Raw genomic sequence first — 27000 nt, forward strand, 5'->3', positions numbered from 1 at the left:
TGCCCTGATGTTACAGCCTTATTAATCACCCAATGAAATAGATGAGCCTCTTGAAAAATAAGTGTATGATTGATTAAAGGCCAATGCAAGAAGCTATTATTCTTGTTTTATTACCGCATGCTATATTCACTCAATTTATCTTTACGGGAAACAAATGATTGCCCAGTTTTTGTCCCTGCTAGCAAGCTATATTACATTAACTGCTCCCAGTTATCTTGTGATTTCACTGCATGACACAGACCAACAAGACCACAGACTGTCAGCGCCATTATCCTCCCATGATTATCATCATATATTGCTGATGGTCAGTGGAGTGGGTGGGGGAATTGGGGTCGGGAGGAGAGGTCAAAAAGACATGAATGTGTGTTACATATGTGTGTATATTATAGAACCTTATTAAATATCTAGAATAAAACATCCTAAAAATATATGTATATTATATACATATAAAATATATATATATATATATAATTCCATTGCACTTTACATGTGAAATATATATAAATATATGTGTGTGTGTGTGTGTATATATATATATATATATATATATATATATTTATATATACATGCACGAGTATACATGCATACGTGAACGTTGACTGTGCGTGAAGTTTTTGAGCAGCAGCATGACTAGAACACAACCATTCAGACTAATCTGTGTTTATTTACAATTTAAGATATAAATTATTAAAGAATTCTCGACAATCAAGGCAAAAATCGTTAACTGTCATCATCTGTTTTGTTTTTTGTTTTTTTTCAAATAAAAACCAGGCAGGATTTATTTACAAAAAAAGGTTTTAAATTTTTTTGCAATACAACTTGCATAAATTACTAGAAGCTTTTCTTTTATATCATTACAAAAATAAATATCAAATATTTTTGTTGGTTTTTTTTTTTTCTTCGTTTTCTTTATCCATTGTAAGTACTCCAGTTCATCATTTATCCCCGCACGTAATAATGTCTCTATTTTATAGATCTTTTAGACATAGTTTCTCTTTTCTCTGTCCATTCTTACACAATAAATTCTATCACACCTATAGGATAAATATCGTGGCAATGAAGTGATCAGGTCAAGATATCCTGAGAAAACAGATTGTTGGGGAAAGTCACAAGAAAAATTAGGAGTACTATACTATACCAAGGATTTCACATATAGACGGGGACTCTCCTTGAAAAGAAATCGGAAGATGTAATAGTGCTCTGTGGCTTTTCCTTTATACAGTGGCACAAGATGTGATCCGGATTCAGATATGTTCTACTTATTAGCTGGGGAGACATCATGGCTTGTTGACTTTTTTTCAAAGCAATTGTGACACCTACCTGTGAATCAAGGAAAAAACCACATCACTAAATGTTTTTCATTACACTAAACCGAAACATATAATTGTTGTAATATTTTATACATTTGTACAATCTTATTACATAATCAAGACAAAATATTTTCAGGCTTAGAACTAGTTACGATAGTCTCAAATGGGATAGATAGATAGACACAAATCATGATTATTCTGTTACATATTACCATACCATCTGAACCAAAATATGTGCTTAAAATATAAACGTAACTCATATGTTCTTTCAATAATTATATATATATATATATATATATATATATACATATACACACACACACATATACATATACACACAATCTGATATATAGTCTATTCAAGATAAAGTATTACTAATTTTACTGTTTGACACAAAAATTCTATCTACATTATATTATACTAAACAATACAAATATATACTATTAGAATTTTGAAATATAATAAACATATATATATATAGGTTCTATTTAAATAGATTTAGAAATATATATGAATATTGAATTATTATTGTCAGGTTTAAAATTGAAAAAAATAAATTCACTATATATATATATATATATATATATATATATATATAGCTCCATTTATTCCATATATACACACACTCACACATCTGACAGAATATAAAGGTATTCCTTTCATATACATTTATATAATTTATCTATGCACAATCTAAAATTTATTTAATTTAATGCATTATCGCTATTTACACACATACCGTATATGCATATTATATATATATATATATAAATATATATATATATATATATAATTAATTAACAAAACCACTAAATAAAATAAAAAGGTAACGTATCTAAGTAAATACAGTCTAATATAATTTATTTAAGGCAAACTATTTAGAATTCGATGAATAGAATCCATTTGTCATATCCGTATATATATTTATTCTCCTGTATATTAATATATTATTTAAACATCACCTATGTGTGATAATAAATATGTTGTTACATTCAGTATAATGTATAAAACTAATTGTGATTTAATGAAAAAAATAACAACTATAATAATAATAAATAGAAATGGCCTAATTAATAAAATTTATTTACTAAATGTGTTACATAAAAATAGTTCTTACAAATATTCAAAATATAGCAAATATATATCAAATTTAGGCCGGTATAAAAACACATCGATACAATGTAGGATGCTTTAATAAATGGTTGATAAATAAATTGAAGTCCAAGTTTAATTATTTGACTGTTCAAAACGGAAGACAAATGAATTTCGGCTTAAAATAACAGATGTCAGACTAGACTACTGCTTGAGGTTCTAATCAGAGGGCCACGTAATGAAGCAAGTAATGGCCACTCATAGGTTATACAATAAGTCTTGGACATAGTCCCAGATGATCGAGTCAATAGAGAGAGTGTTTTCACTTACTTGCTGTGTGATTGCACATCTATATGTATGGTTGTACTCCTACTGTGCACACTTCTGTGGGATCTGTCAAAATATAACCATCAGTTAGTCACAGGACACAGCCAGCTAACTAGATTATATGTTCAATCTTCCTATAACCTCAATTCACAGGCAGGAGGTTTAGGAGCTACTTTAGATACTACGCTTTCAATTAGCAGTAATATTCTCATTCAGATCCATAAAAAGGGCATGAAAACAGGCCAAATGCCTCACACAAGGGAGATAGACTGCATCCACTAAAGGTCTTCACACTGCATTGAATATATATTTGTTATTAAATTATATCCCTCAGTCTTTTCAAAGTCGTCAAATATTGAGGTGAGTACATGCATTAGCACCTTTAAACAATACATTTGCCAAATATTTTGTTAATACATGCTAAGCAGGGTAGAAGAAGGAACCTACCTTTTTTGGACTCGTAGTTGGTTGACCTGTAGTGCTGATCGAGCTGACTGCTGGGTGTTTTTATAGAGTCACTGGTATGTTTGTGCAGAGAGTTACTATTTAATAACGTTTGACTTAGTCCATCATTAGAAGTCACCGTCGTTGAGTTGTATCTAAGGATTCCTTGGCTTTGGAGAGCATTGAAATTCCCATAGTTCGTGTAATTGCTATAAAAAGGTGACGTGTAATATATATGTCTCCCCAGGATGGAAGAGGAAGGGTAGGCAGAGTTGTGAGATGTAGCTGAAGAGGTGGCAGACACAGCAGAGGGCTGGCAGCTCTGGCCCACATTTTGGTGTTTATTATCTGAGGTGGCTATCTCTGCCAAGGACCATAACTTGGGTTTGCTGGCCTGTGTCTGAGAACTTGAGGATATCCTATTGTCCAGGGTAGATTTGTTGGAATTTCTGGGGCTCCCTTCATGCTGATGATTGATTACAGAGGCCTCTATGCCAGTCAAGGGTGACGAGGTCACAGGCTTCACAGGAAGAACTCTGTCCTCCTCATCAATGTCTTCATCATCGTCTTCATCCTCATATTTGTCCTTGGACTCAGTGCTTGATTCACAAAGGTGCTCCCCAGGTCTGCAAGGCAACTTATCCCCGTCTGATTCAGCAGAACAGGAATGATCTGTCAGGGAATCGACGTGCAGACTTATTCCTGAAAAATCAAATACAATAAACATATAAAGTCATATCATGTCTCCTAAAATGATAAATATTAATCTCTTATTTCTAGTTAATTAATCTATTTACATTACTGCTACTGTAGTATTCACTCAATTTTTTTTTAACCTTTTATGTCAATTTTATTTTCTATGATAAGGAGTATTTAACATATCTGGCCCTTAACATGTTAACTAAGTTCACGGCCTACTGTAGGTAGACAATAAGTTCTCACCTTCATCCTCCGCAGAGGTCTCATTGCTGTCCTGAATCTTATCACCATGTTCTTCTTTACCCCTATCTCCATCTCCATCATCTTCGTCTTCATCTTCACTTTTGTTCCTAGGTGCCCAGGTCATCTTATTCTCCTTCTTTAGCCTCCTCCTTGCATTGGCAAACCACGTGGACACCTGGGTGAGGGTCATCTTGGTGATGATTGCCAGCATGATCTTCTCACCCTTGGTGGGGTAAGGGTTCTTTCTGTGCTCCTGTAACCAGGCCTTTAAGGTGGCCGTGGCATCCCGTGTAGCATTTTTCCTGTAAGCTGGGTCATTTAATTGGTAAGGATAAGCTGGGCTGCCATATGGATGGTAGCTGATGGCTCCTGTCATGCCAGTCGTGTGTGCATCATAAGGAGAAGCCTTTAAAGAAATAAAAGAAAATCCTTTTAAATAAATGTGATTGAGAAATTCATGTAATATTCATGTTTATATATTACACAAGAAACAGCGGAGCCAAGAACTATTTCGGCGTAATAATTTTTAACTAAAATTGTATTTTGATTAACCCTATTCCCTTGCTGAATCTTAACTACATCGCAGCTGCCAGAAGCCATTATGTTACAGTTAAACACCTCAGCCGTCATCCTGAGAGCACTTGCGCTTTGCTCTGCGTAGATCCTACAAATAAAAGCTAATTATTAGAACAGATCTTCTGTTTCTACTCCTATACACATCCCGCACAAATACAGCTCTTTTCTAGACGAACAATGGACAAGTCACTAATCTAATGCATTGTAAATCCAATTTGCAAATCAGCAGATATGCATGACTTGGAATTGTTCAAACGGCGTGCAATTTGCATTTTAATTCACTCTTTAGCGCTCAAATTGCCTTTATTTAACTCTGCATAATGCGCCAAAGTTAAATCTATCCCTCCAGCAAGTTAGTGCTAAGTTTTACACACCCAACACATCCATTGTCCTGCCACATTATTACCTAATGGACTTAAACACACTCAAAGTGACAAAAATAAGAAGGAGCCCTGTCCTCCTCCCTGAAAGCTCATTATAGGGTTAGGAAAGGGAACCTGCAATTACACCTTGGGATACTGATACATCACTTCTATCTAGATCACTGCCAAATCCCGAGGAAAATAACCACGGAGAACACGAGCAGCCTCTTCCCATGGAAAAGAAAATGTTCTCGCCCATAATAGCTAAATAATTATTCTATATAATTAACGATCAACAACAATCATCAGGTTTATTATGATTGTCATTGTTAGTTTACTGTAAGTGATCATTGTATTTTGATGTGTGCAGCACCATTATAGAAATAATAATACAAATAATGTAAAATAAAATAAAGCAGTTTGTGATGTAGTAAAATGCGGCTGTGGATATGGCTTACCCCCATACAATGGAATAGTGCGGCACGGGCGCCTAACAATGGTGCCCGCTGGCACAACTAGTAGGGCAGTGTACTAATGGGGCCGGGCAGGCATTACACAGAGGGCACAATGCCACTGGTAAAAGTTGTGTGCCCACCCTGCACTTACCATGTAGGAGGGGAAGCCGGCGGGGTCGCTGGAGTACTGCAGGGGGCTGCTGAAGCCGGTGGCTGCTGCTTGGGCACTGAAGGCGGCAGATCCAGGGTAAGGGCTGAAGGCAGAGCCCGACGAGGAGCGGGCCAGCTCGTCACTCCTGGGGGTGGCCAGTGCCGAGGCCCCATACGCCGGGCAGGAGTACAGTGCCAGGGAGCCGGGGGGCTGGTAGAGGTAACCCTGAGGATAGGACATGGCAGCTCTGCCTGCCGCTGCTGCTGATCGCCGGGGCTCGGAGAGGGTGAAGGAGGGAGGGGGCGAGGTCACCACAGGCTCGCGATCAGCTGTGCCTTGTCTCTTCTGTCCTGACTCAGGCAGGGGAAGAAAAGTGGCGGCCGCCTCCTCCCCTCCCCGCAAGCCACGGCAGCGCCACGCACGATCCAATCACTGGAGTCGGCGCGATCGGGGGAAAAAGGCGATCGTCAGGTGCACAGTGCTCGGGGCGAGCGGGGAAGTGCAGGCGGCCACGGGACTCCGGCGGCGGCAGCAGCGTCCCCACAGCGAGGACGGGCGACCACGAGCTGCACCGGAGTTTACTGAGGCACATTGTACAGCCGAGCTGTCTGTCACCGGCGTGTCATCTGCATATCCAGGGCAACCCGCCTCCTCCCCCCGCCAGGAGGCAGCACCGCGCGTAAGTACCGCTCCCGGGGCTGAGGCGCCTCACACGGGGGCACACTGCATATATAGGGGGCATATACCGACCCATCTACAGGGGTAGAGCTGTGTACATGTCTATAGGGATAGCTAAGTATGTGTGTGTGTACCTATAGGCATGTATGCCAACCTGCACACAGATACAGCCGGGCTCTATACATACACCTATACATATTCATAATTCATATATGTATGGCTCTGTTTACACATATACACAGATAACTATATATATATATATATATATATATATATATATATATATATATATATATAGATATCAGATAGATAGACAGATATATATATATATCTATATCTATCTATATCTATCTATATCTATCTATCTATATATATATCTATATATATCTATATATATATATATATATCTGTCTATCTATCCGATATCTATCAATCAATATATATATATATATATATATATATATATATATATATATATAAATCCCATATCTATCTATCTATCTGTCTATCCCATATCTATCTATCTACTGTATCTATCTATCTAGATACATTTATCTATCAGTAAATTTGTATAGTTGTCTGTAGATATATACACACATCCTGAATTTCCTCTCTGTGTATATATATAATTTCATGTGTATATATATATATATATATATATATATATATATATATGTATATATATGTGTCCCATTCTGTGACATATTAGACAGGGGAAGCTTTAGGACTCCCTGTGAAGTTAGTAAAGTTTCTTCCCTAGGTCAGTAGTACATGGGAGGACTAGTGACTTGTGAATAATGTCTGGAGACCTCGCCATGCCACGACCCCACGTCACGGCGCAGGACAGAGGAGCCGCAGACATATGCCGCTCCAGTGTAGCAGATATGCTCCTGTCTCTATACGAGCACTTTCCCTAAAGTAAGCCCTCACTGGAGCCCAAAATATTCTAAGCTGTTTATTTTTTCCCGAGCGCGATCTGTCATTTGGCCTGTAGGAGGCGCACTCTTCCAAAATAAAGCCAGCCCAGGTAATGTCTCCTGTAGCAGGAGCAGCAGAGTCCCCAGAAAGGGCCATGGTGATAGCAATTCCCCCGCAGCATGGCCGCCCACCGTCACCTGTCTAATGGTCATCATTACTTGGAGGTTCTAAAACAATACTGCACATTGCTATGGAGGAGCCGGGAAGAATAATCAATAGCGGGCTGGAGTATGGGAATAAAAGATTGCTCTTTGTCTCCAACTTTAATGATATACTTCTCCTTAGCCTTAAAGCCTCAGACATTTGATAGAGACAGTTAAATCAATTGCATAGAAGAGAATTAGCATAGCGCCTAGGTTATATTCACATTGAGGAGACTCCAGAAATGACACATTACTCCTTTCTTGTTATACAATACGGATTATTCCGCAGAGCACAAGGCGAGTACAGTCATTTCCATTTCTTCTGTTTCCTATCTATAGGTATTAACATTAGGTCAATGGCTGTTTGCCTCTGGATGGATGGATATTAGATGACACATGATAGATACATCAGGATGCTTTCATTGGAATATTATAATTCTCAGTGTACATATTTAAATCTGCTATAGCCTCTGCAGAACTCTAGAAGATTTGCATGCCCAACTTTCCCAGCAGTGACGGGAGTCTAAAAAAATATAGGTCACGATATGTGTGATATTAGAACTACTGAATTAATGCAAAACAGAATCTGGGCTGCAGATATCGTACACAGTTACATATCTTTGAAGCGACTTAAACTGATTTTGGATGGAGAAGAATTTAGGTTATGAATAAATATTATTCATAAAAATGTGTGTGTATCTATAATATATATATATATATATATATATATATATATATATATATATATATTTCACTTTCTTATTTTTATGCATATATTTTTTTTCTGAATAATATATACATATATTTCTAGATAGTGTATAGATAGATGAATAGACATATATATTGTAAAGTATGTGTTTGGATTTGTGTGTGCGTGTCTATAAAATGTACACATGACGGCGAGTAAATTAGAATATATGCATATTATATAGACGCTAACCTTTTTCTAGTATGCCTGATTTTTACATTTGCGTGAAATAATAATATAGAACTCATTTTTATATTTTTTCATTTGAAATTTAGTTAAGGGATAAATGTGCAAATAAAAAATAAAAAAAGTGCCACGGTCACATTGTTGAAGCTTTAATGAACCTGAAAATGAAGATAGTTGGGCTTCTAATTTTGTTTCCAGTAATAACTGAAAATGTCCGTGAGTTTTTATAATAAAACCATTTTCCTATTTCTGACAATTCATATTTAGTTTATATGTAAACGCAAATGTTAGATAATGCTAATGTCCTGTCGTGTGAGTGTAGCATTATAGGGGGGTGCTGGGTATTAGGCTTTAAATGGGAGGGTATTAGGGGAAAAATGACGGTGGAGATGTTTGTGGAATGGCTAGAATTGGTTTTAATATCCATTGGCCGTGACGTGATTAATGCATACTTACATGTTCATTATGATTTTTTTTTTTTACTATGACAATAACGTATTAATACCGTGCACATGTACTCACATGTAAAGCGCCATGGAATAAATGGCGCTATAATAATAAATAATAAGAATAATGTACTTCCTAATCTTTTTTTTATGTAAAGTCTAAGATTACAGAAGAAATATTGGTTTCCCTTACTGACCGTCCTAGATATTGCCGAGCAGATTATTGGTATCTCTGACTTATATTGTTGTTTTATTTGATCATATATAGTTATGGTATTAGTAATAATGGCAGCCTCATGTGAAAGTAAATCAGTGATAAAAAGTGCCCTCTGTGCTGCAATACACCGTGTGAGTGAAAGAGGGCGCTGCAGCTATGGTTTTCGCCAGATTTCCAGGATATAATAACACTTCCACTACAATGCAGTTCTAACCATTAGCTCCTTCATATACAGATGAGCAGAAATCACCACATTGATTCTATATGGAAGGTAATAGAGATACCTGACACATTCACTTACATTCCCGGACTTCAGAGTTGGGAATATATAGCAGATTTATTACTGGCGTACAATATGAAAGCATGTTTAAAGTGTATTTATATAATAGTAAATACAAATGTGTGCAATTTCTATTTAGAAAACACCCAACTTGTCTATAAATCACAATATAAAATATTAGCACACCCTATTAATAATAGAATAAAGACACCACTGTCAAAAGAGGAGAAAAGTCACAACATTGAACGAATAAGTATCGCAAAATAAAGTGTTCATGAAAAGAGTGGATTTAAAGTGTTCCCCTCTGTGATGAGGGTGGGGGGGGTAATATGATGAGATTCTGTTCTGAGATCAGATGCTAAGCTTCAGCCATTGATCTTTATGTGCTCATCGTTCTGGATGTGTGTATATCATTAATTGTATAGGGTGATGCATGTCTTCATCTTCCCTCATCCCAAAAACTGATTATTATTTCTCAATGGACGAGTCTTATTGTCATGCAGTTTATAACTGGTGGGAAGTTGTAAAAAAAAAATGCAGGCAGCGGCTTGTACTGAGTTCCCTTTTCAGCACTTTTGACACTAGAGTGCATCTGTTGCAAAGAAACTTCTCTAGAGACAGGCTTTCCTTCCCAGAAAACGTACGCATCCGAGGCTCGCACTTCTGCTGGAAGCCCATACAATAACCACTCTCCTTAATTACAGAAATAAAGAACATCAAAGGGAGCAAGGGAAGAGAAGACTGAGCTTCAGCGTTGGGGTACAGTGTTGTCGTTGCATATTTTATACTTACAGAAGTAACAAATTATCATGTGCAATTATTACATGTTGTCATAGCCAGCTGATACAAGGAAATGATACAAGAAAAAAATCTTTACTTCTATTTAAAGAGAGGATTTAATAATAATAATACTAATAATAATAATATTATTATTATTCCAACTATGCTAATATTGTTGTAAATATATATATATATATATATATATATATATATATATAGTCCTTGGAAAAATATTTTATCGACTTAATGTAAAAATGTTAATTTGTACATTAATTTGCCTTTCTGTATATGAAATGCATTGTGCACGTTTCTTATTCAGGGAAAATGACAAAGGGTTACAATTTAAGGGAATAGAATTTAAGGTTTTACATTTCAAACAATTACTTTGCTTGTAGAAATATAATAATCCATTCAATAATTGTATTGAGAAATAATCACTGTGAATAAAAATATTTATATATCCTTGATTAAAGATTTCAATTTATTATTTGCGTCCATCCCGAGTTCACAAGCATTGACTGAAGCCTTTAAAGTAAAGTCACAATCTGCATTATATTAGTAGTTAATTAATGGAAACAAAATGTGGGTTGGACATGTCTTACATGGAGACACAGAGTTACACGTCTGAGGTGTCTTAGACTGCTTAAGATATCTATCTATTCCATATCTATCTATCTATCTATCTATCTATCTATCTATCTATCTATCTATCTATCTATCTATCTATCCCATATCTATCTATCTATCTATCTATCTATCTATCTATCTATCTATCTATTCCATATCTATCTATCTATCTATCTATCCCATATCTATCTATCTATCTATCTATCCCATATCTATCTATCTATCTATCTATCTATCTATCTATCTATCTATCTATCCCATATCTATCTATCTATCTATCTATCTATCTATCTATCTATCTATCTATCTATCCCCTATCTATCTATCTATCTATCTATCTATCTATCTATCTATCTATTCCATATCTATCTATCTATCTATCTATCCCATATCTATCTATCTATCTATCTATCTATCTATCCCATATCTATCTATCTATCTATCTATCTATCCCCTATCTATCTATCTATCTATCTATCTATCTATCTATCCCATATCTATCTATCTATCTATCTATCTATCTATCTATCTATCTATCTATCTATCTATCTATCTGTCTATCTATCCCCTATCTATCTATCTATCTATCTATCTATCTATCCCATATCTATCTATCTATCTATCTATCTATCTATCTATCTATCTATCTATCTATCCCCTATCTATCTATCTATCTATCTATCTATCTATCTATCTATCTATCCCCTATCAAATTCAAATTCAAATTCAAATGAGCTTTATTGGCAGGACTAAGTACATGTTAGCATTGCCAAAGCATATGGTAAAAATACGGGGGTGGGGGAGGGGGGGCATATAGAGGTCCAGGGAATATCAAATTCCTTTTAGAGGATAGGGGATGTTTCCAGGGTGGGGTATAGGAGTCCATGACATATCGGGCTCTTTAGTCGGGGGATAGGGATATGTCCCGTGTTGGGGTACGGGAGTCCATGACATATCAGGCTCCTCTTAGTCTGTGGCAGGCACTGACATATTCCGCTGCTACGGCCACTGCACTTTCCTCTTCCCCCAGTATTATCGGCAGTTTCTCTTCCTCCTCCTTGGAGGTGAAATCTGGGAGGAGATCAGACAGTCTCTTGAAGTGAGTGTCCCTCACTGCGGAGTGTCACTATCTATCTATCTATCTATCTATCTATCTATCTATCTATCTATCTATCTATCTATCTATCTATCTATCCCATATCTATCTATCTATCTATCTATCTATCTATCTATCTATCTATCTATCTATCATCTATCTATCTATCTATCCCATATCTATCTATCTATCTATCTATCTATCTATCTATTCCATATCTATCTATCCCATATCTATCTATCTATCTATCTATCTATCTATCTATCCCCTATCTATCTATCTATCTATCTATCTATCTATCTATCTATCTATCTATCTATCTATCCCATATCTATCTATCTATCCCATATCTATCTATCTATCTATCTATCTATCTATCTATCTATCTATCTATCTATCTATCTATCCCATATCTATCTACAGTATATCGGTCCATCTATCCATATATATTTACATCTCAATACTGAAGAATAATATATGTGACTACTATAAAATAGTATTATAATTTGTAATTGTCACTGTGTCATTTTTGCATTTCTGTCAAGCATTACTATCTAGAATCACATTTACATTTTTTCAGCCACATTTAATAGGCACTAAGATGTGCAAAAAACATTTTAGATGCTTTGAGAAACCTTGAAAAATAGCGCAGTAGAATGTTCCATTTCCTTATATCAATAACCAAAGTAACTGTCCCATCTTTACGTAATGACAAAAAACCCATTGAGTCTGTATTTTCATTTTGGACAGTAATTCATATTTATTTTATATGCAAATTCAATTAGTAAAGAATGCTAATATGGGGAGGTGCTGGGTATTAAGCTTTAAATAGGAGGTTATTGGGGAGTCATTTATGGTGGCGATGGTTATGAAATGATTATATTTAGCTAATTTGTAATCTGGACATGAGAGCTGGTTGTGGCATTATCATTATTTATCATGACTGTGGTTTACAGACCCCTTTCACATGTGCTTTCTTTTCTAAGTCCATAGATGCTACAGAAACTTCAGAAGTATTTGGCTCCCTCCTTCATCTATCTAGACATCACAAGACTGATCACTGAGATTAGCCAGATTTATTTAGATGTCAAATTTGGGTGTATTTATTATTTCCCCCTAATACATAAAATAGATACTTACTAGCACATTGGGATTTATCAATGAGCAGGTCATATTGTCATTCAGTGTATAACCGGTGGGAAGTTGAAAAAAAAAAAAAACCCAGAAAACTATGCAGGCAGCTGCTTGTAGTGAGTTCTCTTTTCAGCACTTTTGACACTAGAGTGCACCTGTTGCAAAGAAACTTCTCTAGAGACAGGCTTTCCTTCCCAGAAAACGTACGCATCCGAGGCTCGCACTTCTGCTGGAAGCCCATACAATAACCACTCTTCTTAATTACAGAAATATAGAACATCAAAGGGAGCAAGGGAAGAGAAGACTGAGCTTCAGCGTTGGGGTACAGTTCTTCTACTATTATTTGTATTTAATGACGTTTATTATAATGCTGGCACAATGTACAAGATTGCTGGAGTAAGCTCTTACATATTGTCGCAGCCAGCTTTTACACTTAAGTAAAGCAGGAGAAGGAAATTAACCTTTACTTCTGCCCTGGGAGGATTATTATTATTATTATTATTATTATTTTTATCATTATTAGTGTACTAGGCACCTTCCAAATAATAGCAATAGTATTGTAAGATCTATCACTATATCTATACACAATAAAATCATTTCATGAATGTTATAAACAAATATAAATCAATAGATGTATGTGATTTTTCTCCTAGATACAGTATTATGTGTACATTTCAATATCATTTTCTGGGAAATTTACATAAAACTAAAATATAGAAGGATGACATCAGGGTTATACATCTCAAATAACTACTTTGTAGATAAATATGAAATGATCCAGCTAATAACTAAACCTTTGCATACAAACTTCACCAAGATGACTGTGTAATAGACTTCTTACAGATATTAACTTTAATATTATTATTGATATTTTTATGTTTTACAACAGACAAGTTTGATATTTCATGGTGGTTTCCCCTGAATGTTACAAACTAGGGTATCTATTTCTCTATCTATCTATCTATCTATCTATCTATCTATCTATCTATCTATCTATCTATCTATCTGTCCCATATCTATCTATCTATCTATCTATCTATCTATCTATCTATCTATCTATCTATCTATCTGTCCCATATCTATCTATCTATCTATCTATCTATCTATCTATCTATCTATCTATCTATCTATCTATCTATCTATCTATCTCCCCTTAAATTCATACTTTTGTATACACCATCCTTAAATAGATTGTTTTCTAACATCGCTGCTTAATACTTAAAAGATTTATTTACAGTTTCTGTGTTTTTTTTCTCTTTCCCATACAGATATACCCCATGGAGGGAAGGGGAATAGCCTTACAGAATAGGTTTGACTTTCAGTAAAAAAATTTTCTTACAGATATAAAAGCAAGTGAGTCTCTAAAGTGTCAGCACAGAAATGTGCGTAGCATAAAAGAATGGTAATCTTTGCTTAGGGACTTTCAATAAGGCTCTAAACTACTCGTGTTTGCTGACTGGTACTAGGTATTGGAGAAAATAACTGGTAATGTGATAGTAAAATGCGGCTCGCAATAGTCTGTACGTTTTTTTTTGATGACTTGCTTACTACTTATGCACTTTTGTTAAAAAGCCAGTAGTATAAAAGACCTATAAAAATCAATGTCTAAACGATCTTGAAAAAGGATTAAAACTATAAACAATATTTTTTGTAAAACTGCTTCACCTTTCATTAATCTCGAAATCTTCAACTCAAGCATGAAAATAAAAGTGTTGGGCTCAACAATGTAGGTAGAAAGTGCGGTAACTCTCAGGTACGATAACCAGGCATCGGCCATTACAGCTTTTTAAAGCATATGCTCAGTACAGGTTTTTGCATCTCTGTTACTGACGTGCAGGAGCACAGAGTCTGTATGGCGTACACCGAGGCCATATTCTACTTATTACAAAGTACAGCAGAGGTTTGCAGTGGTTATGCTCTTCTGTACTTGAGAACCATATATATATATATTTAGTTATCCTCTCACAGGAGTATGGACTATGTTCAAACATTTCTAGTTTAATGCAGTGAATCCAGAAAATCATCATTATGCCTCTGATTGATGCGTAAGGCATGTACATCTGTGGCTGCTCTATATATGCTCTATACAAAACAGAGCCTTAATATGGCCGGGTAAGTTCACACAAAGTGGAAATCATGATTTTGGCGCAGTTTACACCGCTGAGTTCTTGCATCGAAGAACAGCACAATGCATACAAATACGGTATTACAAAATGTCCACGTTGAGGAAATAAACCTTCATGGATTTTATATGGATCTTCGTATCGGATGCAAGACCTAGCTGTTGTAAAAAAAAAAATGTCAAGATTATTTTTTTTTACATTTCTTCCATTGGAATCTAGAGGGTGAAATATTTATGCAATATTTCTCTTTTAAAGAGAGGCGAGCCTGTTGATTGGGGTCCCACCTAAACAGAGATTGCCTTGTTGGCCGATGGGCTTACATCATTTGATAAAAGGAGTGCAAGGAACCTACCTTTTTTATGTGTATAGCATTAGTGTATATAGTGTTTACAGAGACCTACCGTTTTTATGTGTTTAGCATTAGTGTATATAGTGTTTACAGTGTGCCATTTCATAGTGCATACATTTGTTCTCTTTAAGGCACAATTCGGCTTCCATCGTATGCCGATCATCTATAATGCAGCTTTCCCCTTTGTTGAATTATATTGGACTGTCTTGTGTAAAACAATCCTTCCTTGAATGCAAATCACAACATTTTTTTGATAGTTGAAAAGCAACCTGGGACAGATTTATGAAACTGTGTTGAAGTAAAACCTCCTAGTTATCACATTAGATAAGTTTTAACATGTAAAAGTGGATTCGAGTTTACATAGGGATATAAAAAGAGACTAAAAATCATATGGAACTGCAACACCTAAATCTGAAAATCTGTGGCAGAAATTTTAACCTTAGATTTCTTTTGCTGATTATCACATGCTGGATATGAGAACTCTTTGTCATTCAGTGTGGTATGGGAAATAATATCTGGTGCATAGTTATATCATGATTTAGATGGTAAAAATAAACTTCTCAATTCCTGTTATAAAGAAAAAACACAAAAATTGAGCTTGGTTTGAGTTGGTATACATGTAGCACATAAACACATGTTCACATTGGCCATAAAACATACAAAACCTACAAGAAACAAAATTAGCAAAAACCCTGCTGTAACTAAATAAGTAAAAAGCAAATTGTATTTAAATAACACAGATTTCTTAGTAATACTGTTTTTGATCAAAAATAGCATAAAAGCCATCCCACCGCGACAAGGTGACCCTGATCGAGAGGTCCTACACTGTCTAATATTAAAAACCTTATCGTGTGTCAAAGTTGTGAATAAGGGCAGACAAAAAGATCGAGTCCCAATCAGTGGGCACCAGTCTGGGGAAGCCTCTAAGGCTGCCGTCACACTAGCAGGATTTGGTCAGTATTTTACCTCAGTATTTGTAAGCCAAAACCAGGAGTGGAACAATTAGAGGAAAAGTATAATAGAAACATATGCACCACTTCTGCATTTATCACCCGCTCCTGGTTTTGGCTACAAATACTGATGTAAAACACTGACCAAATACTGCTAGTGTGACGGCAGCCTAAATGTGATTTCCAGCTCAGGAAAGGAAGGCTGGAAATTCCTGGTATGCCACTTTGCAATAATTCCTGAAAAGCACCTGAAGGGTTAATGAACTGCCTGAAAGCAATTTTCAATATGTTGAGGGGTTTTGTTTTTAAATAAATAATAAATAAATAATCTTTATTTTTATATAGCGCTAACATATTCCGCAGCGCTTTACCGATTTGCACACATTATCATTGCTGCCCCCAATGGGGCTCACAATCTAAATTCCCTATCAGTATGTCTTTGGAATGTGGGAGGAAACCGGAGTACCCAGAGGAAACCCACGCAAACACAGAGAGAACATACAAACTCTTTGCAGATGTTGTTCTTAATAGGTCACTAAAAAAAGCTTTGCAAAATTCCTTGAAAAAATGAAAAATTACTGCTACATTTTTAAATCTTCTAAAATGCAAACCCTTTAAAACAACATTTTACAAATGGTTCTGATGTAAAGCAGACATGTGGGAAATATTATTTATTAATGTTTTTGCGTGGTGTGACTATCTGAGTTAAAGGGATAATCAGTTAAAGTTTGTAACATTTCTGATATTTTTATAAATAAAAGCATAAAATATTTACATAAATTTACCATTATAATAAAGTACAATGTGTCACGAAAAACAGTCTCAAAATTAGTGGGATATGTTGAAGCGTTCCAGAATTATTACCACAGAAAGTGACACTGGTCACAATTCAAAAAGTTTGCCCAGTCATTAAGGGGTTAAGATTACTGGTAGCATTTATATTTTACCACACTGTTTTTTTCATTGTTATTTGCTTGTGAGTAATCAGCTGATATTTGCCTTGTATGAACATACAGTATCTCTGTTTTTAATGGGGATTTCCATCTGAGTTATGTTTTATCCCATTTTTTACTGATATTTAATGTGTCCTTCTACTCATAAAGTTTAATATTCTTGCAAGTACTTAATGGTTTAAGTTCCATTATATTGCTTTTTTCTCTACAGAATTACCTGTGTTAGAATACACATTATCATGCCTTATACACCCAGAATCATTGTTTCGCCTTTTAAACGGAACCTATCACCAGAAAAAAGTGTTATTAATCTGCAGGTTAATAGCGTTATTAACCTGGCCAGTGCTCACACATAGCTGAATGCTGCAGGGAGAAAATTAACTTTATTACCCTATCAGCTATCCAGTTTCAGACCCGGGGCGGTGCCGTTGCGGGTTCTGTCACTGCTCTGAGTATAGAGAGCAGCAGATATAACCGCGCCCCGACCCCGACTGACAACTGGCCCCAAAGCAGAGCCAGTGTCGGTCAGTGCAGGGGGCACGGTAACAGCCAGCACTCTCTATAAAAAAAAAACTAAGTCCGCACTGGCACCACCCTGTGACTAAGGCCGTGCACGCTGCCGGGGAAAATAAAGTTAATTTTCTCGCCACAGCGTTCAGGTAAGTGTGGATGCCAGCAGGTTAGTAATTCTATTAACCTGCAGATTAACCCATATCTGCAGCATTTTCCTGGTGACAGATTCCCGTTAATACACATAACCGATTTTTAACAGTTCCGCTGCCTCTAGTCTGTTGTGCTTTTTCTACAGAGGGCACATCATCACAAACTCTTTGAAACATGAACCCATGTGGGATGCTGAAGACTGATGGGGAAAAGGAAAGGCAGACAATTAGTAAGGTGTGTATGTTGACTAGTTCATTATTTCTCTATTTCATGCTTGTAGAACACCTGTTGTGTATCCAAGAAAATAAATGCTCTTCGGACTTTGACATGGATAACCTACCTATAACGATGACACATTCAGTATTTGGTCAATATTTCACATCAGTATTTGTAAGCCAAAACAAGGAGTGGGTGATAAATGCAGAAGTGGTAACGTGTTTCTATTATACTTTTTTTCTGATTGTTCCACTCCTGATTTTGGCTTACAAATACTGATCTAAAATACTGAACATGTGAATGTAGCCTATTAAGGAGTCCATAAGCCCAATCTTGCTGTATAAACTAAGAACATAGCCTTGTAGGGATACAACCTCTATAATAATCACACTTATCAGGCACTATTCATTATTGCATTTGTGTCTCTTTTTTGCCTAGGTTGTGGTATGGTAACACTGTTTTGATTTGCGCCAACTTCTTTTTACATGTGTTTGCCTGTTATTTTCTAATGTTCTCCATTTGGGCCATAGTTTTTGTTTTCCTGATGTTTTCAGCTGAATCCATTTTGTAGAAGTTTTGAATAGTGATGAGCCAGCACTAAAATGTTTGGGTACTCGTTACTCAAGTTAAGAAAATCGTAATGCCTGAGTAATGAGTATAATGGAAGTAAATGGGAAATCCCAAGCATTTTTCCGGCGCCCTCTCCCGGAGGTCTGGAGGGGGTCTAAAAATTGCTGAAAATGATGGAAACAACACTGAATTGACATGAGAACAACATGAGGAAGACTCCCGGAGGCATCTCTAAATCCCAGGTCGGTGCTGAGAACAATGTTGTCATAGTATTATGCCACTTTTTGCGGACTGTCAATAAAACATAGAAAACCGCAGTTAAAATGGATCTGACTGGAAAAAATTTTAAGAAACATTCTTTTCCAGGATAACAACTTGTATATTTTGGAAAATAAATAAGATAAAAAAATTCTCCTCCATACCTTGGGCTATGTTCGAATGCAGTGTTTTTGCACATTTGCAATGCTTTCAATTATGAAAAAAACATTTAACAGAAAATTTAATTTTACCATTTTAATACCTTATCTGGCCCTGTGTCCTGTCAAGTCACAGCTTTTTTCAGGGCCATCACTATTTGTAGAGGGTCATCAGGTGGCCTTTTTTTTATTGTTACAGGACGTGTCTTGTGGACAGATGAGACCAAGAGCTTTTTGGTAATGCACATAATTCTACAGTTTACTGTAAATGGAATGAGACCTACAAATAAAAGAGCACTTTAGTTACAGTCCAATATGGTGGAGGTTCAAAGATATTTTTGGGTTTTACTGAACTAAACCACAGAAAAACAAAACCCTAAAAGCATTTTTTATTCATAAATGTTTAAAAAAAAACAAATGATCAACCCTAGACAAATACATAAATTACCATCTCCTAACTGAAATTGGGTATTGGTACAAGGGTACTAATTTGGAAAGTGCCAGATTAAAGATAATGGTACACAAACCTACTGTGGCCCTAATAAAGTCCTACACACGCTGTACCTTCCTGACAGTGGAGGTTGGCACCATAAGTTCGACACGGTGCCCCCACTCTGTGACGGCTGTCCCTTCTATCCCTGAAGGACCTGTCAGCTACCCAACCCAAAACCCACCACCATGCACACAAATAGCTAATTCCTTTGGCTATAAAAATGTATATAATAGCCTTTCCTAAGATAGAAATAGACACTCTAGTATTCACTAGAGTTTATTGCGAGTTGCCAAACAGTGTTCATTCAAAGGACTACAAATTGCCTTCATATTAAAGGCTCATGCTGTAACTGTCATTAGCATGACTAAAGAAAAAGAGCAAATCCAAAATGACTATGTATATATTGTCCTCTAATTTCAAATTAACATCTTGATCTAGTCTTTAGTAAATTGTGAGCCAAAGGAATAGAAATAGTTTCATAGCAAGCTCTGGTACAGTCCAATAGATATATGCATTCACCAAGTTCTCCTAGTACCGCTGTGCCACATATAATATCAAATCTATTACAATAAATGTTTGTGGCCAGCAAGCTATCGAAACTAAAACAAGTTACTTTTCTGAATCACGTAAATTGTTTCATAGTCCACGTCCCTACGCGCTTCACCCCTTCTTGATATAGGGGCTCATCAGGGGACCATCAATAGAGGCAAAGCCATAGTGGCCTAAAGTTTATTTCTAATATACGCTAGTTACCATTTAGGTTGGTTTCTCTTCTGGAGTTGTTTTACTGCCCATGGTCCTCAGTACCTTGACTGTATGCAAAGCATCATGAAATGTGAAGATTCCCAAAGGATTTTGGGTTGCATTGTAGTGCCCAGGGTCAGAAAGCTGGGTTTGCATTGTAGTAGGTCATGTGTCTTCCAGCAGGACAATAACTCCTAACATATTTCAAAAAGCACCCCGAAATAGATGGAAACAAAGCACAGAAGAGGTCAGAAGTTGTAATTCCAGCTTCAGTAGTGTAAAGTCTCCCACCATCACTTCTTACATACAGATGCTAGAGAGAAACTGTGGATGGACACATTGAATCGGTTAATTTTGCCTGCTTTGATGAATTTCTAAGTATTGAACGTTGTATAAAACATGAATCGGTCATGGAAAAAACAACTGCAAGGCTTAGAATTTATAGGGCAATAATCTCTGACTAGATGCCTGTTATACGCTATTTTTACTGCCACACCTCACTGTAGACAAATTACAGGTAAGAGCAGTATTGTATGATATAGGAGGGATTTTAACATGCCCCAAAAAGATTTTTTTCTTGTACGTGGCAGCAAGAAAGTCTGGATGAACGCAAGTAACACTGGCAGCTTGGATGAATTTCAGAGTATAAATTACAATAAAAAACATGAATCAGTCAATGAATACATGGAAAAAAGCAACAGCAAGGCTTAGAATTTATAAGGAAATAATCCCTGTCTAGATGCCTGTTATATGCTATACCCACTGCCACACCTCACCCTACACAAATTGCAGGTAAGAGCAGTATTATTATGACAGTATAGAATCTATTTGAATTAGCCCTGAAAAACACAATTCGTTTAATGTAGTAGCATCAAGGACTGCTATTTCATCAACCCTGCTGGGGAATATAGTGGAGCATTTCGCATCTACTCAGCCATAAGTTGAGGAGACCAGGATCTTTTGTGCTTACTATACAAACTCTCCTGTCCCAGCTGTGAAATCTTGTATGCAGTGTGAGAACTCCCTATGTGACAACTATCTGACACCCACAACAAGGTACTTGGTCATATACTAAAGGAACCCATTGGCTCTTTTAGTTTCAACATTTTTTTCCCTCAACTAGAAGGTGGATCCACAGAAAAGCACTTTTTCCCATTACTAAGTAGTAGTGATGAGCGAGTGTACTCGTTGCTCGGGTTTTCCCGAGCACGCTCGTGTGGTCTGCAAGTATTTGTTAGCGTTCAGAGATTTCGTTTTCATCACCGCAGCTGAATGATTTACAACTCCTAACCAGGCTGAGTACATGTGGGGGTTGCTAGGGAATCCCCACATGTGTTCAAGCTGGCTAATAGCTGTAAATCATTCAGCTGTGACAATGAAATCTAAATGTCCGAACACTAGCAAATACTCGGAGACCACCCGAGCGTGCTCGGGAAAACCCGAGCAATGAGTATACGCGCTCATCACTACTAAGTGGTGGGTCTTCTACACTGGTAAAGCACTTGGTGCAAAATATGTCCAAAATGCAAAGGAGGTATTCCAATACCCCTTTGAAGAGACGTAGTGGAATGCCTCATAAAACATTTTTTTCATGTTATTAAGACGTGGGTATCCTAGACTGGTGATGCCCATGCACTAAAAACTTTTACCCCCCGGGGTTATACATATATAAGTAAAAGATTGTTTTAGGTAGTCCTCTAAAAATTGTCAATGTGGGCATCATAAACACCCTTAAAATATTTATAACGAGGTTAGCATGATCACCCTGTTGATATGGTGGTGGAGGAGGAGGAGGACGACACAAAAAAGATGAAATACTGAAGCATATAATAATGTTTGGATGGAAAGGGTTGCATGGGAAAAGATCAGGAAAAAAAGAATTTTTAATTATATAGTGGCACTTCTAATTTATCATTGTGCAATATCTTAAATCTGTTCATTTAGATGTGGCTTAAATGTAATTTTCTTTAACAGTCAGTCAAGATTGGCCATTTCAAGAGAAAATGTCTGAGATGGTGGCTCCTTTGTTATATCGATATGTAGGAATTGTCTTGCTCAGATCCCAACCAATTATTAAGTTATTGAGAACTGTAGTGATCTGACCTATCTTGATACTGTGAGCAAAAGAACATTAAAAAGCAGCCATGCAATTTTTTTTTTCCATCCATGCACCCCAACTGGTTGTCTGTGCACTCTACACTTCTTTTGTATATGGTGTATTTATTACTTTGCAGTTCATCTCTTTACTTTTCTTCAAAGTGCATCGTAATTTCTTTCTTGTTATTCCTTTTATGTTTTGCTATCATCACGCATGATATAGGTAACTATTGTACAGACAATAAGACCTCTACCTAGTGTGGTAGCACCACGACTATTTTCCTATATTCTCTTTTGCGCTATAAGCATATATTCATAGAGGTTGACCTGTGATCTACATTATAATTGTGTGATAAGAGCTGTGCAATCATCATCATTACGTGTTATAGGAGCTTATGTCCTCTCTATGCACAACGTCTGTAATACATGTCATGCAACTTCATCACACAGAAAGTTCTGTTAACTAAGCTGGTGATCCCCCCTTCCATTTCAGAGAACATAAAGTAAATCCCAGGATGTCACCATGAAGTCACATGACCCAACTGAAGGGAAGGGATCTCAGAATTTTAAAATTTAAACGAGCTGCATAAATAAAGTATTGTAAGCTGAAATACTTGTATTGGCGGACCTGTGATTGAAAAACATTACTCGGCTGCTTCTAAATATTTGCTGTCTGTTGACTTCACCACTTCAAATGGGTTTATATAGCCCAAATTGAATTCAATAGGAACTATACTAGCCTGTATGGGATGAGTGTCTCCTAGCTCTAGTTCTAGAGAGATAACATTGTTTAATTTGTGTTTGGCTGTTTTAAAGAGGAATAAACTGTTTGCAGTTCTTTTTAAAAACACAGACCTTTCACTCTTGATGTATTTCCTAATATACGGTACTTTATTATAAGAGAATGTTGGACCATTATAATAAAATGTAAGAACAGGACTTTTCATTTCTAACTAGGCCATTGCAGAATATGCTGTACATATAGTATGCCCTCCGCTGCAGCTTATTTTCTCTCAACACAATAACAGAGCAGGATAATTCACATGTGAACGAAAAATACAGAGCTTTACATTTGTTATTAAACTCATCCACACCAGACAAGCTTCAAACTGTAAGTATACGAAGTATGAAAATGCTGGGATTGAAGTATAATAATTGCTCGAGATCTGTTTAAAATGTACTATATGGGTTTTGAACTCTAGACATTTTAAATGGTGCATAATCTTGCAAACCATGCAATCTTGCCGACAAAAAATGGATGCTATTTAGCAGCTTTATATGGAATTTTGTGACTATGCATTTTCTTTTATAAAAGAAGCATCAGAACATGACAGATAAGTGTAACTTTCAAAGGATCAGCAATGCATGCCTTTCAATGGCTTTGACCAAGCATGTGTACTTCTCTAGTTTAGACTCGCTTCAAAGAAGACAGAAGTGTTATATAGGCCAGTGTTTTTACAGCACATGTAAGTGTCATTTGTGAATGCCTAATGACCTGTAAAGGTATCTTAGATAAATTCAAGCATTGTTCACAAAGGGACAATGACAAGGTCTATTTGTAAGTGTGAGATGAATGGCATCATGTAGCCACCCACAGTGCCTGATTCTGCAACTAAATTCTGCTTTGGAACCGTCAGGGGTCCAGATATATCAATTTGATTTTGGCAGCAAAATAATGATTGACAGCATTTGTCTGGCTTTGCTATACATTTTGTCTATCAGAACTGTAAAAGTTTGACCTGTTCATGGCTTCCCTGTCCGGGGCCATCGTGTGTACAGGTATTTTGTATCATGGAACTTTACATATTGTAATTCTCTAATAGTTTATCTGAAGCATATCTAAAAGTTTTACAGTAATTACATGGTATTTATCTGTAAGGGTATGTGCACACGTTCAGGTTTTTTTGCGTTTTTTTTGTGTTTTTTCACGATAAAAATGTGATAAAAATGCATTACAAACTGCAGACATATGCATCCTATCATTTAGAATGCAGTCTGCAATTTTTGTGCACATGATGCGTTTTTTTTCCACAAAAAAACGCATTGCGGTAGAAAAAAGCAGCATGTTCATTAATTTTGCGGATTTTTCGTGTTTTTCCCGCTATTCTATGCATTTGGAAAAACGCAAAAAAAAAACGCATGCGGATTTCTGGCAGAAATGTCCGTTTTTTGTCAGGAAATTTCTGCAAGAAATTCCTGACGTGTGCACATACCCTAATATATCATTATGTGTAATAAATGTGAAAATACACTGTTATGTGTTATTAATTCTAGAAATAAAGAATGTTATCGAGTGAATTCCTTTGATGCTGCTCAGAGGTTTGATTGGAAAAGGGGTTTATGAGAGGGATCTTCTTAAATGCTAAGTTTGGATGTGTTTGTTTCTCATGTTAAAATGACAGGAAATTATTTTACAGTCATTTTTTGAGAAAAAAATTCTATGAGTATGTGCACATATATCTACAATACAAGCAGGCATGTAAATTCATACACATTACACATATAATACATGCATGCTTAAAGTAAATTATACACACAAGTACATTTATGTACAGTGGATATAAAAAATATATACCGGGAAAATGCCGCATTTTATTTTTTGTATTAAAAATGATTGTTTATATAAACAATTATTTTTAATACAAATTTACATTTTTTAACTTTAACATTTTTTTATTATTAATTTTTTTTTCAGCCACTGGGTGCCGCTATTTTGCTTTGCAGGAGTGTAAGTGTAGCTGCACGACACTTACACTCTGCAAATACGGCAGCCCTGGGCATAGACATCTGCGGTCGGCATCCGACCCTATACTTTACATTGAGCTGCTCCCTGCTGTTATCTGGCCATGCCCCCTGAGCCATCCACACCACAGCAGAGGCAGGAGATCGGCGCCATCTTTCTGGAGCTCACAGTGCATCTGTGAGCTCCAGTTTACCAGTATAATCGCAGGAGCCCTGCGGTTATAGGAGCCTTAGGAGGAGGAGATCCAGGACTGGAGGGAGAAAGGACTCAGCCATGAAGTAAGTATCAGTGGGGGAGGGGGAGAGGCAATCTAATCCTATCCTTTGTGATGCTGACTCTGAGCAGTGTATCTACTTCCATGTGTGTTACTGTGCTGAGCTGTGTATCTAAATCCTCTCCCGTGTGATGTCTGCTGAGCCATGAATCTAAGGGCAGTCTCACACGCCCAGATATTTCCGGTACCGGAAAAATCGGTACCGGAATTATCCGTGTCCGTGTGCCGGTGCATTTCTGTGGCACATCAGTGTGGCACACGTGTGCCGCCCGTGTGCCCACTGGGTACCACACGCACCGTGCCGGAGACAGCGCTAAAGTTTAGCGCTGTCCCCGGCATCGTGCTGAAGCCCCATTCATATCTTCCCTGCAGCAGCGTTTGCTGTAGAGAAGATATGAATATTAGTGTGTAAAATTAATATCCAGGTCCCCACCCCCCTCCCACCCCCGGTGCGCCCTGTCCTGGCCGCACCTTGTACTGTGTGAGCGGTCACGTGGGGCCGCTCATTTACAGTAAAGAATATGCGGCTCCACTCCTTTGGGAGGTGGAGCTGCATATTCATGATTGTAATCGGCGGCCCCATGTGACCTCATGCAGGAGAAGATGCGGCCAGGAGAGGAAGCAGCACCGGCGAGGGAGCGAGCCGGGTGAGTATTTTCAGAACAGCGGGGGGGGGGGGGGACGCACAGGGTTTGGGAGGGCGGGGGGCACATAGATGTTTATTTTAAACACACTTATTCATATCTTCTCTACAGCAAACGCTGCTGCAGGGAGGATATGAATCGCGGCTTCAGCACCAGTGGGGGGGACAGCACTTAATGTAGCGCTGTCTCCTGCACTGCACACGGACAACGTCCGTGTGCGGTACGTGCTTTGCACGGACCCATTGACTTTAATGGGTTCGTGTAATACGTGCGCTCCCACGAACACTGACATGTCTCCATGTTTGGCACACGGAGACACGGTCCGCAAAAAATCAATGACATCTGAACAGATGCATTGATTTTTATGTGTCTACGTGTGTCAGTGGCTCCGGTACGTGAGGAAACTGTCACCTCACGTACCGGAGCCACTGACATGTGAAACCAGCCTAATCCTATCCTGTGTGATACTGACTGAGCTGTGTATCTAATCCTCTTCTGTGTGATACTGTCTGCTGAGCCATGCATCTAATCCTATCCTGTGTGATACTGACTGAGCTGTGTATCTAATCCTCTCCTGTGTGATACTGTCTGCTGAGCCATGCATCTAATCCTATCCTGTGTGATACTGACTGAGCTGTGTATCTAATCCTCTCCTGTGTGATGCTGTCTGCTGAGCCATGTATCTAATCCTACCCTGTGCGATACTTTGCTGAGACGTGTATTTAATCCTACCCTGTGTGATACTGTGCTGAGATGTGTATCTAATCCTCTCCTGTGTGATGCGGTCTGCTGA

General features: G+C 37.1%; 1 protein-coding gene and 1 long non-coding RNA gene across 3 annotated transcripts; one reads left to right on the plus strand and one right to left on the minus strand.

The window, feature by feature from the left end:
* Window positions 1-644: 644 nt before the first annotated feature.
* On the minus strand, window positions 645-6264 carry IRX2 (iroquois homeobox 2). The gene is made up of 5 exons (XM_069730512.1): window positions 5660-6264; window positions 4116-4521; window positions 3177-3875; window positions 2733-2795; window positions 645-1320 (listed from the first exon to the last, which is right to left on the minus strand). Exons 1-4 carry the CDS (start codon window positions 5897-5899, stop codon window positions 2752-2754), a joined length of 1389 nt encoding a protein of 462 aa, XP_069586613.1. The 5' UTR covers window positions 5900-6264; the 3' UTR covers window positions 645-1320; window positions 2733-2751.
* Window positions 6212-24836, plus strand: LOC138642388 (uncharacterized). Of its 2 annotated transcripts, XR_011314039.1 has the most exons (5): window positions 6212-6338; window positions 10040-10094; window positions 13240-13294; window positions 14241-21241; window positions 23040-24836. It is a non-coding gene; the product is annotated as an uncharacterized lncRNA (long non-coding RNA). The 2 variants fall into 2 exon arrangements; XR_011314038.1 differs by lacking the exon at window positions 23040-24836 and having other exon boundaries at window positions 14241-21711.
* Window positions 24837-27000: the final 2164 nt, after the last annotated feature.

Source organism: Ranitomeya imitator, chromosome 6 (assembly GCF_032444005.1).
Source record: "Ranitomeya imitator isolate aRanImi1 chromosome 6, aRanImi1.pri, whole genome shotgun sequence".
NCBI lineage: Eukaryota > Metazoa > Chordata > Amphibia > Anura > Dendrobatidae > Ranitomeya > Ranitomeya imitator.

Excerpts from the sequence above, each read along its gene's own strand:
- IRX2 (XM_069730512.1), bottom strand. The coding sequence starts at position 5,899 with ATGTCCTATCCTCAGGGTTACCTCTACCAGCCCCCCGGCTCCCTGGCA. Across the intron at positions 4,522-5,659 it reads CCGGCTTCCCCTCCTACATG|GCTTCTCCTTATGATGCACA; the intron begins GTAAGTGCAGGG and ends ATTTCTTTAAAG. Across the intron at positions 3,876-4,115 it reads GACCTCTGCGGAGGATGAAG|GAATAAGTCTGCACGTCGAT; the intron begins GTGAGAACTTAT and ends TTGATTTTTCAG.